General features: G+C 33.8%; 4 protein-coding genes across 4 annotated transcripts; all 4 read right to left on the reverse strand.

The window, feature by feature from the left end:
- Positions 1 to 628: 628 nt before the first annotated feature.
- LOC110659252 (uncharacterized) lies at positions 629 to 1,404 on the reverse strand. Its single transcript, XM_021817125.2, has one exon. The coding sequence runs from the start codon at positions 1,319 to 1,321 to the stop codon at positions 869 to 871; it is 453 nt and encodes a 150-aa protein (XP_021672817.2). The 5' UTR covers positions 1,322 to 1,404; the 3' UTR covers positions 629 to 868.
- Positions 1,405 to 2,672: 1,268 nt separating this feature from the next.
- On the reverse strand, positions 2,673 to 3,619 carry LOC110659202 (leucine-rich repeat extensin-like protein 3). The gene has a single exon (XM_021817067.2). It carries the CDS (start codon positions 3,506 to 3,508, stop codon positions 2,954 to 2,956), a length of 555 nt encoding a protein of 184 aa, XP_021672759.2. The 5' UTR covers positions 3,509 to 3,619; the 3' UTR covers positions 2,673 to 2,953.
- A 318-nt stretch (positions 3,620 to 3,937) lies between these two features.
- On the reverse strand, positions 3,938 to 5,147 carry LOC110659251 (uncharacterized). The gene is made up of 2 exons (XM_021817124.2): positions 4,769 to 5,147; positions 3,938 to 4,657 (listed from the first exon to the last, which is right to left on the reverse strand). The coding sequence occupies exons 1-2, from the start codon at positions 4,949 to 4,951 to the stop codon at positions 4,115 to 4,117; spliced, it is 726 nt and encodes a 241-aa protein (XP_021672816.2). The 5' UTR covers positions 4,952 to 5,147; the 3' UTR covers positions 3,938 to 4,114.
- An 11,368-nt stretch (positions 5,148 to 16,515) lies between these two features.
- LOC110659201 (GATA transcription factor 16) lies at positions 16,516 to 18,195 on the reverse strand. Its single transcript, XM_021817066.2, has 3 exons — positions 17,377 to 18,195; positions 17,154 to 17,276; positions 16,516 to 17,038 (listed from the first exon to the last, which is right to left on the reverse strand). Exons 1-3 carry the CDS (start codon positions 17,401 to 17,403, stop codon positions 16,781 to 16,783), a joined length of 408 nt encoding a protein of 135 aa, XP_021672758.2. The 5' UTR covers positions 17,404 to 18,195; the 3' UTR covers positions 16,516 to 16,780.
- Between the last annotated feature and the right edge of the window lie 156 nt (positions 18,196 to 18,351).

Raw genomic sequence — 18,351 nt, forward strand, 5'->3', positions numbered from 1 at the left:
CCTAAACACATTGGACATGTTATGCAGTAGCATTATAACATTTTAAAACCGGCTTCAGCCCAAAGTAAAGTTAGCCACACAGGGGTCCGAAATATAGATCTCTTTTAATCACTTTAGGTGTTAAAGGCTTTGTTATTTGGATACTGGCCTGGCCCAGGCTTAGGTTCATCCCTCGAAGTGAGGTTGAAGGTGATTCCAGTATTCAACTCTGCGTAGCTAAAAATTTATTAGATGATATTAAAAAAAAAAATTATTAGATGATTTATAGAAATAAATAAATTTAACCTTCATTGTATAACATTTTTTTAATAAGGGGAGCGAGGATTCAAAAATGATACTTATAAATGTGTTAATACACATTTAATCATTAATTAAGCCAGGCTAAAACATTCCATTATAACATTAGCCATTAGTCTCCAGTGTAGAATTCCAATTACGTTGGTGTCATTGCATGATGACTTCAAATGGTCTTTTAGTCAGGCGTTGGACCTGCCTTTTAATCTCACAAACAAAGACTCAAATAAGGAACTAACAGAATCCTGTGCATGTTACTGAATCTGGATATTTGTTTGGATATAGCTAATGCATCATTTGTGTTTTGATGAAAATGCTGAGCACTTTGTAAGAGTTGTTAATGAAGAACCTTGTTATAATATGCTAAAATTCCAGTATTCCCCTCCGTAGAGTCGACTCTTACATACATGAAAATGACTACACAAACATTTAATTCTGCTGTGCTGTCTGCCTGTTAGACGAAAAACGACCTAAAGACACTTCTTGTTTATCTCATCTTCGGGCAGAATTTGCATTATTTCTTGATGGGTGTTCGGGATCCGAATTTTGTTATTGCCCATAAAAACCTTACTCGCTATTCTAAAATAGCAGTGAGTCTAGACATAGAGCCAAACCTGGCTGTGTCGTGAGGAACCAATTGGCTTTGGCTCTGCGCCTTCACCAAAGACTTGTAGATCTCAATGATCAACTTCTCATCATACTCCTTGAGTGGGCCCTTCTCGAACGCCGCCATCCCATCAGGAAATCCATAACCGTAGCCTCCAGCTCCAATCAGCCTGGAGTTAGCGAATCCCAGCATCATCCTAACGTAGGTGTCGCGTAGCCAAATGAACAACTTCTTGGGAGAAGCAATTTGGAAGATTTTAAGCTTGGGTTTGATCTTGATCCGCCAGAACCTTCTCCGCCTGGTGGACCCGAGCTCTATCTGATTCATCCGCCTGCGGGTGGATTTGTTTAACCTCTGGTAGCCTCTCCTCCTCCAGTAGGCTCTGAGCTTGGTGTACATGGTTGCAGAAACTCCTTCCATGTTTCAGAGGAAGAGAATAACGGAAGTGGGCGGATGAGAGTTGATGAAGTTGGCATTTGATAAGAGCAAAATAAATGTGCATTTTATAGATGCGGATGGAGATTGGAAATGAGGGTGGGTTGAGTATAGTGTTTCTCATAATGGAGGGGCTGGGACTCATTAATCAGACAGCCCATTGCGCACCTACCAACCTATATTTCCTGCATATAAACGATTTCGTACATGATACGCGCCAAATTTAAGAAGTCTTCGCCCTCGGATTTTATTACAGACTTCATTATTCATAATATTATTATTTTTTAAAATATAAATTTTGAGTTATCTCTAAGTCAGTTGAGCCTTTTGGCACGTGGGTGGAGAAAATACTCGTTAGAAATATTTTATTTTTAATGAGCTCACTCAATATGAATAAAATTAATATTAATTTATTAAATTAGAGATATTTATAAAATATATATATATATAAAGACTTAAATAAAAAATTAAGAAATTAAACTTCTTAATTTTTTATTTAAATTAAAAAATTTAACACAAAAATTTTAATTTTTAAAATAAATTAAATTTAAATTAAAAATTTTAATTAATTTAAATAAAATATTAAAAATAAATTAAATTAAATTTTCTCAATAAATATATGAATTAAATTAAATATTTTACTAAAATTAAAATATAATGACAAATCAATAAAAATTATATATATATATATATAAATAAAAGTGCATCCTTTAAAATTATAATTATTAGGTAATTACTCAATATTAATTTTTTTTTTAAATTTGTAATTACTTTATGATAGTACAGTGTTAGCATATAATTTCTCGTGGTGAACCTAATCAAAAGTTATGGACCACAAGCCAATAACCCTAGACACGTGAACTAAAATCAAGTCAATATTTCTAACAATGTGTTATGAGTTTATAATAAACTAAACCTAAATAGATAAAATTTTCTCATATAAGTAGGCTTACTTAGAAAAATAAACAGAATGTAAGGTTCTTATTATATAACTTTGTTCTTTATTTTTAATATATAAAAATCTAAAATTTTTATAATTTTAAAAATATATATTTAAAATTTAAATAGTTTAAATTTATGGACATTTATTTTAACAATTATATCATTAAATTTTATACTTTGAAACAATAACTTCATCAATCATTCATTTTTAAAACGATCGAGCTAATAATAATGGTAGCTTAAAAATAGTATATATATATATATATATATATATATATATTAATTATTAATTTCGAAGCTATAACTACTAAATAATCTAAGCAAGCACAACTTGTTTAATTCCGAGTAATGTAACAGCATAATAAGAAGATGCTGATTAATTAAGTAGCAAAGCTGAAAGAAAAATACGTATTTATTTTTATTATTATTATGCAATTCATAAGAACACAAAGAACATATCCCATGTAATTGTGTAGAGTCTGAAACAGTAGTTATGTTTTCCATACTACTAATTAGTAAGTACAAACCTTATTTGTTTTTCTTCTTCTAACATTGGCATTTCCAGGACTATCTACCATAATATATAGCATGCATTTCTGTCAACTGTCAAATTCCTATTAGCTGATGATCATGAGCTGCTCAGAGTTCTATATATTCAAGGAAACATTAGTTTACTTAGAAGAAGCATAGAGCTGCCAGGGAAAGCAAAACAGCGAAAACAACAGACTGCAGTTGCAAATGGACAGAGTTGAAGGTGGAAGAAGGCAATGAAGGGTTGTAATTGGGGAAGTAAGGCGTTGGGTTATTCCCATAACCGGGACCTGGAGGCGCATAAAATGAACCACGGGGTGGAGGGTTATAATAAGGCTGCTTAGGAGGCAGCTGTTGAATAGGAATTGCATTAGGAGGCAGCGGTGGAGTAGGAATTGCATGAGGCGGTAAGGTGCATGCTGGGCATTCTTCCACTGGTGGTGGTGGACATTCAGGGAGAGGTGGGGGCGATGGAGGAGGAGGAGAAGGAGGTGGAGGTGGTGGGGGGCATTCAGGGAGAGCAGGTGGTGGTGGTGGTGGAGATGGAAGGGGTGGACATGGATTGTCGCAGGAGTAGCACATTGTGCATGGCATTTGGTCTCTGTAGACTGCTGTTATTGTTGTTGTTGATGTGGTTAAGGAGGAAAAAAATGCTAGGGAAGTGATTATCAACAGAACTCTCATGGCGATTGGCATCATATGCTACTGGCTAGGTCGAGGGGATGAGAGGAGGATTGGAGATGAACCAGAAGCAGCAAAGTGTAGGTCGGGTATTGCGATTGAGAAAGGGCAAAATATGGCGTGTATTGGTGACCGCAACATTTTTATGTACAATTATCACTAGACGGAAAATAAAATTTTAGCAAATAGTGGGAGTGGTCCTTATTTCTCTCGCATAAGCATTTAAACAACTCTTTCCCTTTGTCTCTCTTTGGAGGAAAGAAACCTATTCTCTGCCGACATTTTAATGTCATTTTCCATCCTCAGCTACTTAAAACCTATAAATTTCATCTCCAAGAGTATCCTCCTCCGTCAAAAAGTTAATTTAATTTTGTTTATAATTAAGAAAATATAAAGAATTTTTTTCGCATTTAATTGTGATTCTCCAATTTAATTACATAATCCCAATGGAACAAAACTATGTTATTACATTTTTAACAAAAAAAAAATCTCTGTTATTACATAATAACTCATGGGATTAATTAGGACCTTTTAATAACACAAGGAATTCTACTTAAAAAAAAAAAGGAATTTATTCTTAAAAAAAAATAAAAGAGTTACATCAAGCACGCATATTCCGAGTACTCAAAACCACTCCCCACGAAGAACTCTCAGAACCCGTCCATGTGGAGAATCAGGATCACCACGCATAGCATTCTCTCTCCATATCTTTCGAGCTCTTTCCAACGCTTCCTCAGCCGTGTCAAGCTGTTCCGGCCGCCACCCAATTACGTCTCTACCCATTCCACTAGCATCTGCAGTGCTATCAGTTGCCCTTTTTATCGGCGTCCTTGTATCTGCAAACTTAATCTCCGATAAAGGGGACGCCTTGTGATGCCTATAGTAATCCTTATCGTCTTCTTGTACTTGCGTTCCCTTCTCCATCGGCCATGGGGTCCCATCAAGCCCCGCACAGTTTATTTCTTCGAGGGTTACCGGTGAGTTCTGACGTTTTTGTTGAATCTGTGGTTCTACAGGATGGTTCACTCCAATGCTTTCAAGCCTAGGAGAAGAAACATACGGTGGTTTCGGTGGTGCCAATGGTTCGGTTTCTTTACTGGGTTTGTATTCAACTTCAGTTTCCGTTTCTCTCTTGGCTGGTTCAGGCTTGTATAGATTTCTTGTTTCCTGCAATATCAAACGCTCTAGGATTTCAGGTCCGCTCATTCAGATAATAAGAATGAAAGAGAGAGAGGGAGAGTCTCATTTTGAAATTTCGTGAGAGAGTGAGAGTCTTACTTCTGGTTTCCCAGAGAGAACGGCAGGTTTCACTTCACGATCACGATCCCCGGAGTAAACGGCAGGGTCAGCGGCTCGACCAGAAGAAATAGCGGCAAATCCTCGTTGTTGAACTTGATTGTGGGCTAAAGATAGCACCCTATAAAATCTTGTTGCGATGGCAGCTAGTCTTGTTTGATCCATTTTGCTTTCTGTTGCTTGAATACTTCAGTTACTTTCAAATTAGTTGAGGAATGCAGGGCGAAGTGCAGCTCAACCGAAGAAGCGAAGAAGAGAGTAGAGGGAGGACATTCTAGAGAAAAGGAGATCAGTCACGAGAACACGTGTCGATGCAACTGACGTGGCAACAGTATCTCATGCCTTAATGGTTTTGACGTGTCGTTTTCTGATTCTTTCTTGCATCTATGTACGTGTCATTTGGAGCTGAGAGAAGCACCTGGATGCCTCGAGACGTTGCTTCCAGGAGGGAGGAGGGCCCTTGCACTATGTTTGTGTTGGAAGGAAAGAAATTAATGAAAGAAAAATTAAAAAAAAAATAATAATTAGGAAAGAAAATAATTTTGTTATTTATGTTTGGGTAAGGGAAAAAATATTGTGAAAAAAGTTATTTTTTTAAATAATAAAATTATAATATTATTTTTAGATGTTTAAAAAGAATTTTAAAAATATAGAAGTATTTTTATAATTTTAATTTTTTTTATTTAAAGAAAAAATAAGAGTAAAATTTAATTTTTATTTTTATTTTAAAATTTAATTTTTTTCTTTATAAAAAAATATTTCTTTTTATAAAAAAATTTTTTTTTTCTCTCAAAATTTTTTTTTTCTCCCTTCTTCAATCCAAACACAACATTGGAACTAAACGAAAGTCTACTAAAATGCTCTGGTAAACTGGATATCGTAGCGCTCAACAGTTGGCCCCCGCACCCATTAAGTATCATCGAGTCCCACATGGTCTTGTGCAGTGCAGAACAGCAGATATTAGAAATTTTAAATTCCTACATCTTTCTTTCTCCCCTAAAATTTTATAAGGAAAAAAAAAAACTTACATGCTTAAGTCCAATATTATGAAAGCTGCTGGATTTCAATATTTTTTTTGTGTCCCCCAAATGTTGGATACATGCTCACAAACAAAGGAAAGAAACATGAAAAATTCGAAAACAGGTGGCAAAGGAAACCCAAATATTTCATCTGTATTCACTGAATTTCTTCATTAATATCTGTTGATCCCGTGTAACTCAAAATGAGTATTAATTTTAATGATAATAAAACTCAAATAGAACCTATCTAACTCAATTTAAAGTGATGTGTAGATTCTTTCTCTTATTCATAAAGAATCTTTAAAGTTGCATCTAAGGAAGAAGAATACTAAAAAGCATCTCAAGATAAATCCAAGATGAGAAAGAATAAGATTATGTAAGCCAAGACTCAAAGTAAAGGTATGAAAGTCATAGAATTAGAAATTGAGTCTTAAGACTTGTGTAAAAAGAATAGATGAAAGTTTAGTCAAATGGAGCTCAAAATTAATTTTTTTTCTTTTAATTATTTTATAAAATTTTCTCTCATCATGACCTTGGATATTACTATTTGAGTATATATTTTTCTTAAGGTCTAAAATCATTTTTTTTAAGATTACAATTTGAAACAGGCATCTGGTAAAGTAGTTTGCTAACCTGTTTGCTAAAATATTAGTTTGCTAATGTATTTGCTAAAACATTAGTTTACTAACTAGTTTACTACTATTGCCAAAATTTAATTAGTTTGCTAAATGATCAGAGTTGCTTAACTTCACATAAAAAGACAAAATAACGGCTATTTTGCCTAGAACAGAGTGTATAATGTTTCAAAAAGGTTTCAAACGTTTTAAAATGATTTGGGACTATAAATACATTTCTTTTACTTCATTTTACACTTAATGAAAGTTTATAATTGCACTCTATTCTTGATTTTTCATTTATTACTTTCATTCAAGAGCTTTAAAGTCTTTGAACTACCATTAGCAATTCAACTCATCTCTTCTTTATAGTTTGATTTGTATTGAGTAAGAGTGAGTGTTAAAACATTAAATTGCATTTAAGAGAGGTTGTACAAGCACATATTGAAGCTTGAGAGTGGGAGTGCTTGAGATAGCAGTTGTCAAGGGTTTAAGCTACCTTGGTAAAAGCTTGGTGTTGAAAAAGTTGTAAAAGACTTTTGGTCTCTTACCTTTAAAAGAGCAAATAGTGAAGAGAAGAGTCAAAGAGGGTTCTTTGAGAGAGTGGATGTAGGCTAGTTAAGCCGAACCACTATAAAAATTATTGTGTTTGATCTCTCTAACCTTAATCTCTTTACTTTTGTGTAATTTAATTTCTATGCATGATATTAAGTGTTAATTGAATAGATTGAGTTGTTATACTTAAGGTTATATTGAGTAGGTTGAGAAATTAATTGAAAATCTTGTGATGCATGTTATGATAAAAATTACTATAAATATTTATTGAAATTTGAACTGAAATTTAGGGACATATTATTAAAACATATATCATTTTCACAATATATATAAAACAGCACCTAGTTGAACAAAGCCACAATTTTTCAGTAGGCTACAAGCAAGGGCCGAAAATTTGTAAAGTCCAATTCACCCCCCTCTTGGACTATTTTGGGATAACAAATTGGTATCAGAGCTTGTCTCTCTTGCTTAGGGTGTTACAACCTTGGAGTTATCCATAATGGCTGGTTCATCTAGTAACACTGCCGGTATACCCGCACCACTAGCAGAAGGCTACTCAATTACTAGACCACCACTCTTCAATGGCATTAATTATTCATTTTGGGAAGTAAGAATGAGAAATTTTATACAATCTGTAGATATTGATGCATGGAGAATTATTAAAAATGGTCCACATGTTCCTCAAAAGAATGGTCAAGGAAATACTAAAGTTCCTAAAAATGAAGATGAATATAATGACAATGATTCAAAGAAAATTTCTGTAAATGCTAAAGCTATTAATATTTTGCACTGCTCACTTGACCTTAATGAATACAATCGTATTTCAGGATGTCAATCTGCTAAGGAAATTTGGAAAAAGCTTAAAGTAACTTATGAAGGAACGGATGTCGTCAAGGAATCCAATGCAAACCTCCTTATCCGAGATTATGAGTTATTTGAAATGAAGCCGGGAGAATCAATTACGGATATGAGTACAAGGTTTACCGATCTTGTCAATCTTCTCAAAGCACTTGGTAAAAGATTTGAGGAAGCTGAACTTGTGAAGAAAATTCTTAGATCACTTCCAAAATCTTGGGAAGCAAAGACTACAGTTATCCAAGATACCAAGGATTTTAAAACTTTCACCTATGATGAACTCATTGGATCTCTTATTGCACATGAGATGGTATATAAGAAAGATGAAGTTGAAAATAAACAAAAGAAGAAGAAAAGCATTGCTCTCAAGTCAAATAAGGATAAAGATAAGATGAAAGGAGTTGCATTCAAAGTTGACTCAAGTGACAACTCAAGTGCTTCAAGTGATGATGATGATGAAATGGCTATGCATGCAAGAAAATTCAAAAGAGCTTTCAAGAAGGGAGGAAGTAAATACAAGAAATTCTTGAAAAAGTATAATCCCAAGGATAAACGTTTGAAGGATTTAAAAGAAGAAGTTGTATGTTATGAGTGTCACAAACCTGGACATATCAAGCCCAAATGTCCATTACTTAAAAAGAAGAAAGGAAAAAAAGACAGGAGCAAGAAAGCTATGAAAGTAGCATGGAGCAACAATGAAGAATCTTCAAATGATGAATCAAGTGACAAAGAGACTGCTCACCTTTGTATGATGGCATTTGAAGAGAAAGTCGAGAGTTCACAAAAGGAAGAAGAAAGTGACAATGAGGTAAACTCTTATGAACCTCCTAATGTAGAAGAACTTGAACTTGCATTTGCTAAAGTATATGATGAGTATAGAAATTACAAGAGAAAGTGCACTAAAATGAATTTAGAAATTGAATCATTGAGATCACAAAATATTTCCATGTCCAATGTGTATAAAGAAAATGAATTTTACAAAGGACAAATTGCTTTGTTTAAAGAACTAGATTTAGAGTTGAAAATCTCAAAAGAAACTTGTGAAATGCTCATTGAGAAAAATAAAGTTCTTGAAGCTAAAGTAGAATCTTTGACAAATGATTTGGCCAAATTTACAAAAGGAAAAGAAACTCTGGATGTACTTCTTGGAAACCAAAGAATTTCAAATGAAAAATATGGAATTGGTTTTGATGGTTTCATGAACTATGGTAAATATAAGAATCATTTCATTAAAGCATCTACATGCTCCTTGCCTAATGTCACATGTTATTATTGCAATAAAAGAGGTCATATGATTAGTTCCTGTGCACTTAGGAAGGGTCTTCTTAAGGTAAAGAATGTATGGGTACCAAAGGGAACTTACCTAAGATCACTAACCCTCAAGGACCCAAAGTTGCTTGGGTACCTAAAGCTTAATGATTAAATTTCAGGTTTGTTTTAAAGGGATGAAGGAAAGTGAAAAATGGTATATAGATAGTGGTTGTTCAAAGCACATGACCGGTGAAAATGACAAGTTTTCAAAAATCACAATGGAAGATGGAGGACATGTGAAATTTGGAGATAAAGGGAAAGGAAAAATAATTGAAAATGGCACAATTGGAACCAAACCTTGCATTAAAGATGTGTCGCTTGTTGAAGGTTTGAAATACAATTTGCTAAGTGTAAGCCAACTTTGTGATAAAGGTTTTGAGGTAAAGTTCACTTCTTCTCTTTGTACAATCAATAACTTAGAAAATGACACATTGTTCATTGCCAATAGATCTAATAATGTTTACTTGCTTGACATGAATATTTTGAAACTAATCATGGTACATGTCTAGTATCTTTTGATAACTCTAGTTATTTGTGGCATAGAAGACTAGGTCATGCAAGCATGCATACACTCTCAAAATTGTCTAAGAAAGAACCTGTTAATGGTTTTCCTAAGATTAATTATGAAAATGAATTTCAATGTAGGGCATGTGCACTAGGAAAGCATACTAGAGCATCTTTTAAATCTAAAAATATTGTGTCTACCACTAGGCCATTAGAATTGCTTCATCTTGATTTATTTGGACCCGTATCTCCTACTAGTCTTGGTGGGAAGACATATGCTTTAGTTATTGTTGATGATTATTTAAGATATATATGGACATTCTTCCTTGCTCACAAAGATGAGACTTTTGAGAAATTCACCTCTTTTAGTAAAATGGTTCAAAATGAAAAAGGCTTTTGCATCACATCTATAAGAAGTGATCATGGAACTGAATTTAAAAATCATTTATTTGAGAGATATTGTGATAAACATGGAATCAACCATAATTTTTCAGCTCCTAGAACACCATAACAAAATGGGGTTGTAGAAAGGAAAAATATGACTTTGCAAGAAATGACTAGAACCATGTTGAATGAAAATAATTTGCCAAAGTATTTTTAGGCTGAAGCTATTAATACTTCTTGCTATGTGTTGAATAGAATTTTGATTAGACCAATTTTGAAAAAGACCCCCTATGAGCTGTGGAAAGGAAGAAAACCAAATATCTCATATTTCAAAGCATTTGGTTGTAAGTGCTATATTTTAAATAACAAGAAGAATAACTTAAAGAAATTTGATGCTAAATCCGATGAAGGAATCTTTCTTGGGTATTCAACAAAGAGTAAAGCCTATAGGGTGTTTAATAGAAAAACGTTAGTTATTGAGGAAACTATTCATATTTTGTTTGATGAGACTAACCCTTCTATTAGAAGGAAAAATGTTTGTGATGATAATAATGAGCAGGTGTTTGGAAAAGAAAATATAATATCAAGTCAAGAAATAGAACAAATTGATGACAAAGATGAAGAAACTCAAGGAGATACCACAATAGATGTCCATAATGCCAAGAATGATCAAATCAATGAAGAAATACCAAATTTGGAAGAATTACAAGTGAATGAGCCCCAACATGAAGATTTACCTAAAGAATGGAGATTCCATAGAAATCATCCCCAAGAAAACATCATTGATGATTCATCTCAAAGGATGATGACTAGAGCACAATTGAGAAGATATTTTGATAATGTTGCCTTTGTTTCACAAATTGAACCTAAATATTTTGAAGAAGCTCAAAATGATGAAAGTTGAATTCTTGCCATGCAAGAAGAACTAAATCAATTTGAGAGAAATAAAGTTTGAAATTTGGTGCCTAAACCAAAAGATCATTCAATTATTGGTACTAAATGGGTTTTTAGAAACAAAATGGATGAAAAAGGCAATGTTGTTAGAAATAAAGCTAGACTAGTGGCTCAAGACTACAACCAAGAGGAAGGGATTGATTTTGATGAAACCTTTGCTCCAGTTGCTAAAATTGAAGCTATTAGAATGTTGTGTGCCTTTGCATGTTACAAAGATTTTATGCTTTATCAAATGGATGTCAAGAGTGCTTTTTTAAATGGTTATATTGATGAGGAGGTGTATGTTGCACAACCTTCGGGCTTTGAAAATCATAAGCATCCAAATCATGTTTATAAGCTTACTAAAGCTTTATATGGTTTAAAACAAGCTCCTAGAGTATGGTATGAAAGGCTTAGTAAATTCCTTTTACAAAATAATTTCCAAAGAGGCAAAGTGGACACAACACTTTTTGTTAAGAAGTATCATAATGATATGCTCATTGCGCAAATTTATGTTGATGATATAATTTTTGGTGCTACTAAATAATCTCTTTGCAAGAAATTTTCTAAGATTATGTAGAATGAATTTGAGATGAGCATGATGGGGGAGCTCACATTCTTCCTTGGACTTCAAATTAAGCAAATGAAAGAAGGCATCTTCATAAATCAATCAAAGTACATCAAGGATATGTTGAAGAAATTTAAAATGGAAGATTTGAAGAGCATGGGCACTCCTATGAGTTCAACAATTAAAATGGACAATGATGAAAAAGGTAAAGAAGTAGATACAAAGCTTTATAGAGGTATGATTGGCTCTCTTTTGTACCTTACTGCATCTAGACCAGACATACACTTTAGTGTTTGCTTGTGTGCAAGATTTCAATCATGTCCAAAAAAATCTCATCTAAGTACAGTTAAAAAAATATTCAAATATCTCATTGGCACGCACTCAATCGGTTTATGGTATCCAAAATGTGAATCATTTAATCTTGTTGGTTAAAGTGATTCCAATTTTGCAAGAAGTAGATTGGATAGAAAAAGTACTTTAGATACTTGTCAATTTCTTGGTCTTGCACTAGTTTCTTAGCACAGTAAGAAACAAATTTCAGTAGCTCTATCTACAGCTGAGGCAGAATATATAGCTGCTGGTAGTTGTGTTGCTCAAATTTTATGGATGAAACAACAATTGAAAGATTTTGGTTTAAAATATAATCTTATTCCAATTAGGTGTGACAACACAAGTGTCTTAAACTTGATAAAAAATCCAGTCCAACATTCAAGAACAAAACATATTGAGATCAGACATCATTTTATTAGAGATCATGTTCAAAATGCAGATATCAAAATAGAATTTGTTGCCTCTGAAAATCAACTTGCTAATATTTTTACAAAACCACTTAATGAGGAAACCTTTTGTAAAATCAGAAGGGAAATTGGCATGAGCGAACCACTTGCTTGAAATTTAATTTAATATATCTGCATATTATCCAATGTGTGAGTAATTTGCTGTGATATAAATTTGCTGAGAAACCTCTAAATAACATTAGCTAACTTATTTGTGTACTCAAGAAATTAGTTTACTAAGTTGTATGCTAATGTTGCGTAACTAGAATTAGTTTGCTATATCGTGTACTGTTCAAATTCCAAACCAAAATGTGATTGTGCTTTGAATTCTCTGTGCGCCAATCAATGCACTTACCTATTCATATTTTCCTTGCTGTGATATATATATATATATATATATGAAATAAGAATAAAATTCAAATAAGGTACAATAGAAAAGGAAAAGTGCGGGACTCAAGAAATATTAACCACTGGTACACGAAACCGTCACCCATCAAAATTTGTTTTGCCATACCCGACTCTCTCTCTCCTCTGCATTGGTTTACAACATTACTCTTCCCAATTTTCTTGCCATTAACTCTAACCTATATTCATCAGAGTGCCTATCTCACTCTCAAATCATCATCTAAATATCTAATCTCTCTTTCATTTCTCATTGCACCAGAAGCCATTTTAAAATTCCCCATTCTTCATCATCTTTGTTTCCCCATCTATGGCTCGCACCAAATGAAAAACTTCTACTACTGCTACTTCGTCGTCCTCGTCGTCATCTGAAGAACTCCTTGTTGCTGCATTAAGGAAGAAATTGAAGGAAAAGAAGAAAACACCAGAAGCTGAATTGACTAGTGTATTCTCCGACCCATCTAAGGTAGTCGAACCTGCTATAACGGCACCAGAAAAGAAAAAGGGGAGAAAAATGAGCGGAATTGATACTCAACGCAAAAAGGGTGTTGCAAAATCTTCGGGTTCTGTTGACAAAGCACTGCTTGATTGTAAGTTCATGAAATGGGATTATTTTGATCAGGTAAATTTTCAATTCAAAGAACTCTTTGAATTTCAAGAATGGACAAACGTTTGTGAATGCACTACTGTTTATTACCCTAGATTGGTTCAAGAATTCTATAGAACTCTAAGAATAGTTGATGAAGAAGACAGATTTGAAGTCGCCTTGAATGATAATGCGTATGTCATTTCTATTGAGTTGATTGTTAAGGCTTTAAAATTGCCTAATGATGGAAATAAAATCTCTACTCATAGAGATGTTGCTAGAGTTCCAGGCTTTAACTTGGCTGAGTTTGAAAATGAAGTCTTTCCTGCCAATACTGTCACTATTGAAAAGTCCACTAGCACAAAAGCTTTTAAAATTATTCACAGTATGGTGAATTATATTTTTTGTCCTAAGTCTGGCAGCTATGGCTATTTGAGTTACTTGGATATGTGCATCATGTGGCATACTGTTAACAGAGTAAGAATGAATTTAGCATATCTGATTTTCAAGAATATGTGTAAAGCTTATGGGATTGGAAAATTGCCTTATGCACATCTTTTGACTGCTTTGTTTAAAGAGTTGGATATAAATGTCTCTAAGGAGAGTTCTAGGACAGATTTGATTGTGCTTAGAGAAATTCACTCCGATACTGATGGAAGAAAGAAACGGTTTGAAAAAGGTGGATCTTCCTTAGCTAAAGTTGATTCAGATTCTCAAAGTGAGATTATGAGTGAGCTTCAAGGGCTAAGAACTTCTATTAGTGAGCAATTTAGTACAACAAATCAGTCTATTGAACTTCTAAGAAAATTTGTGGATGTTGTTGATTATAAAGTGAGTCATTTGCTTACTCAAAATGAGGAGTTAAAGAAACAGATTGCAGATCTTCAGCAGGCAAGGGAAACTGGTTTCTCAACCAAAGTTGAGACTGATGTACCTGCAAGTGATTCCTCTTCTCCTGCTACTCATGTTTCTGCTCATGGTAATGTTGAGTGTGGAGGTACTGGGCTTTATGAGTTTACTACTGATGTGGAACATGAAAGTGAACAGGTTGTTGAACCTGAAGTTGAACCTGCAGCTAAAGCTCCTGTTGAGCATCTTAGTGAACAGGTTGCAGAACCTGTAAGTGAGCCAGCTGTTGAGCCTGAGAGTGAACAAATTATGGATCCTGTAGTTGACTCTACACAGCAAAAGGAAGCCTCTCTAAAGAATCAACAAGAGAGTGCTCCATCTCAACCTTCTGCAGCTGCTGCACCTCTAGCCAAGAAAGGTAGAAAAAGATCTAAGTCTACGGTGTTTAATCCATACCAGACTCTAGCTGCTGCCCTTCAAACCCCATCTGATGAAGATGAGCCACAGGAGCATGAGCATTTAGCTGACCAAGGTTCTCAGCCACCTGCTGCTAAACCTTCCAGGAAGAAGATGGTGCCTTCCAAAGCTATTCGAAGGAGCAAAAGACTTAATGATTAGAAAATAATCTGGTTTTTTAGTTTCATATCTGCATTTTTAGTTTACTAGTATGTTTACTACCTGTTGACTGATTTTTCAATTTGCTACTGTTTACCTTATTGCGTTTAAGTTTGGACTAACTTGACTCTTTTTGGATTAATATCTCCTGTTTCCTTTTTGGATGATGACAAAAAGGGGGAGAATAGGATGGATATGTGTTTATACTTTGACAAATGGAAGTACTTTGAAAATGGAAGTATGTTTATGTGCATATTAACATTTTTTTTGCATATTGAGATAATATTGTGAATATCTTATGAACATGCTTTGTAGCATAAATTCAGGGGGAGTTTTTGTATAGCTGATAAATTTCTTGGAAATTATGTGCATATATTTAGGGGGAGCATTTTCTGCATACTAACTTGCTTGGATTCACATAAACTTACGCACACTTTTATTTTTGATTGATGATTCAATTGAGTTTTGTCATCATCAAAAAGGGGGAGATTGTTGACTCCGTGTAGCTCAAAATGAGCATTGATTTTGATGATAACAAAATTCAAATAGAATCTATCTAACCCAACTTTAAAGTGATGTGTATATTCTTTCTCTTATTCATAAAGAATCTTTGAAGTTGCATCTAAGGAGGAAGAATACTCAAAGGCATCTCAAGACAAATCCAAGATGAGAAAGAACAAGATTATGTAAGTCAAGACTCAAAGTAAAGGTATGAAAGTCATAGAGTTAGAAATTGAGTCTTAAGACTTGTGTAAAAAGAATAAATGAAAGTTTAGTCAAATGGAGCTCAAAATTAAAATTTTTCTTTTAATTATTTTATAAAATTTTCTCTCATCATGACATTGAATATTACTATTAGAGTATATATTTTTCTTAAGGTTTAAAATCATTTTTTTTAAGATTACAATTTGAAACAGGCATCTGGTAAATTAGTTTGCTAACCTGTTTGCTAAAATATTAGTTTGCTAAAATATTAGTTTGCTAATATGTTTGCTAAAACATTAGTTTACTAACTAGTTTACTACTGTTACCAAAATTTCATTAGTTTGCTAAATGATCAGAGTTGCTTAACTTCACACAAAAAGACAAAATAATGACTATTTTGCCTAGAACAGAGTGTATAACGTTTCAAAAAGGTTTCAAACGTTTTAAAATGATTTGGGACTATAAATACATTTTTCTTTACTTCATTTTACACTTGATGAAAGCTTACAATTGCACTCCAATCTTGATTTTTCATTTATTACTTTCATTCAAGAGCTTTAAAGTCTTTAAGTTACCATTGACAAATCAACTCATCTCTTCTTTATAGTTTGATTTGTATTGAGTAAGAGTGAGTGTTAAAACATTAAATTACATTTAAGAGAGGTTATACAAGCACCTATTAAAGCTTGAGAGTGGGAGTGCTTGAGATAACACTTGTCCAGGGTTCAAACTACCTTGTTAAAAGCTTGGTGTTGAAAAAGTTGTAAAGGGCTTTTGGTCTCTTGCCTTTAAAAAAGCAAATAGTGAAGAGAAGATTCAAAGAGTGTTCTTTGAGAGAGTGGATGTAGGCTAGTTAAGCCGAACCACTATAAAAATTATTATGTTTAATCTCTCTAACCTTAATCTCTTTACTTTTTTGTAATTTATTTTCTATGCATGATATTGAGTATTAATTGAATAGATTGAGTTGATATACTTGAGAATATATTGAGTAGGTTGAGAAATTGATTGAAAATCTTGTGATGCATGTTATGACAAAAATTGTTATAAATATTGATTGAAATTTGGACTGAAATTTAGAGACATATTATTGAAACATATATCATTTTTACAATATATATAAAAGAGCACCTAATTGAACAAAGTCACAATTTTTCAGTAGGCTACAAGCAAGGGTCGAAAAATTATAAAATCTAATTCATCCCCTCTTGGACTATTTTGGGACAACAATATCCGTTGCCTTTACACCTTTCAATTCCCCATCAAAACTATGACTTTAGTGTTTTTTTTTTTTTTTTTTTCAATCCTTCTATTTTTCTTAAGCAGAGACACAGCCACAAGATAAAGCCATCAAGAGAATAGCAGCTTGTTCTTCCTCTCCCAGCCTCCTCTTCCATTCTTCCTGCAACAATATATCTCTTCCAGGAACCATCAATCCAAGCTCCAGGGAGACTCCTAGCTTACTTCTGCTGCTTTTAGCCATCTTCCTTCTACACTTCTCTGCTCTTCCTTTGTCCAAACCCAGAAGAGCCCACCTCTTCTTTCTGTATCTGATCCCACACGCATTGCATAGTGTCTAGAAACAAAGTATATAAAAACAGCAGTAAGAACCAGAGCTTTGAAAACTCATAATAAATGTAAACAAGAGTATTGAATATAATTGCAAATGTTCAATAAGACATCATGCAAACCTTGGGACCTTCTGGACCGCTTCTCCAGCAAGGTGTTCTTGTGGTGTGGCAATCTATACAGCTTTTCTTGAGCTCACCGCCCTTGGCTGGTGAAGTATTATATATGCCCTCTGACTCTTGACCCTGTTCAAGTACATGAATACACCAAAACATTCAATGATCAACTAATTAAAGAGAAATTAAAACAAGAAAAACTCTGTTCAAGAAGGCTAAGATCACTCACATTTGTGTTCAAATCCACAATCATCATTGTACTCGTGTTACAAGACTGAAGAAAGAACACTTTCAAAGATTAGCTAATATGCAAAGCAGAGAAAAATAAATGGAAGTAAAAGAAAGACGAGGGAAGTCTCCAAGACAAGAAATGCTTATAATACTATACAAATAAAATGAAAGAGCAATAACAAGGGCATTCGAAATAGCTAATGAGAGAGAAAGGTGTTTGATTAATGTGCAGAGCCAGAGGATTGATAGAAAAGGAAGAAGAAACAGAGAAAAAAAAGGGATCAGGTTTGCAAAATATAGAAGATTTGGCTCTCTCAATATGTAATACAGGCAGCTCTTGGCCAACTTTGATTGTTGGGCTGCGGCTCACAAACCCTAATTCTAGTATATTTTGTTTGACCAGAATACGCTCTTCAACTAACCTATCTGCTTCTGTTGGACAAGATTATATGATTTTGGATGCTTGTCCAGTTGTCAAGATTAGTAAATTATCTCAATTAAAATTAAATCAATATTAAAATTTTTTTAAAAAATCCCTCAATTCCAGTCAAGTTTACTTGAGCCTTATATCGGAAGGACTGATTTCGGGCTGTGCGAGCCTAGTAAGTAGTAGCGGGGGGGTAAAACGTCAATGATAGTGATACTAGAAAGGTAGAAGAATCTTGAGAAGTGGTCATTTTTGTCGTTTTATCCTTTGTAGATTTATAAATAAAAAGGAAACGACAAGTGCGCAGATGTAAAATTATGCTCAACAGGAGAAAAATCATCAAAATAGCACTAAAGTTAGGATGGCCATTAAGGAGATAACGATGCAAGAACAGACAAAACCCAGCCCATAGATTCTGGTCCAATTCTGGTCCACAAACGCAGACAGTCATCCATATCTTTATTGATTGAGCATCCCATAGCCAACTCTCAAAAGGAACTTCTTCCTGCCACTTATTTTGAATATCCTTTCAGACACACAAGGAAA

This window comes from Hevea brasiliensis, chromosome 2 (assembly GCF_030052815.1).
Source record: "Hevea brasiliensis isolate MT/VB/25A 57/8 chromosome 2, ASM3005281v1, whole genome shotgun sequence".
In the NCBI taxonomy this organism is placed as follows: domain Eukaryota; kingdom Viridiplantae; phylum Streptophyta; class Magnoliopsida; order Malpighiales; family Euphorbiaceae; genus Hevea; species Hevea brasiliensis.

Excerpts from the sequence above, each read along its gene's own strand:
- LOC110659252 (XM_021817125.2), bottom strand. The coding sequence starts at position 1,321 with ATGGAAGGAGTTTCTGCAACCATGTACACCAAGCTCAGAGCCTACTGG.
- LOC110659202 (XM_021817067.2), bottom strand. The coding sequence starts at position 3,508 with ATGATGCCAATCGCCATGAGAGTTCTGTTGATAATCACTTCCCTAGCA.
- LOC110659251 (XM_021817124.2), bottom strand. The coding sequence starts at position 4,951 with ATGGATCAAACAAGACTAGCTGCCATCGCAACAAGATTTTATAGGGTG. Across the intron at positions 4,658-4,768 it reads TTCTCTCTGGGAAACCAGAA|GAAACAAGAAATCTATACAA; the intron begins GTAAGACTCTCA and ends TTGATATTGCAG.
- LOC110659201 (XM_021817066.2), bottom strand. The coding sequence starts at position 17,403 with ATGATGATTGTGGATTTGAACACAAAT. Across the intron at positions 17,277-17,376 it reads TTGTGGATTTGAACACAAAT|GGTCAAGAGTCAGAGGGCAT; the intron begins GTGAGTGATCTT and ends GTACTTGAACAG. Across the intron at positions 17,039-17,153 it reads GCGGTCCAGAAGGTCCCAAG|ACACTATGCAATGCGTGTGG; the intron begins GTTTGCATGATG and ends CTTTGTTTCTAG.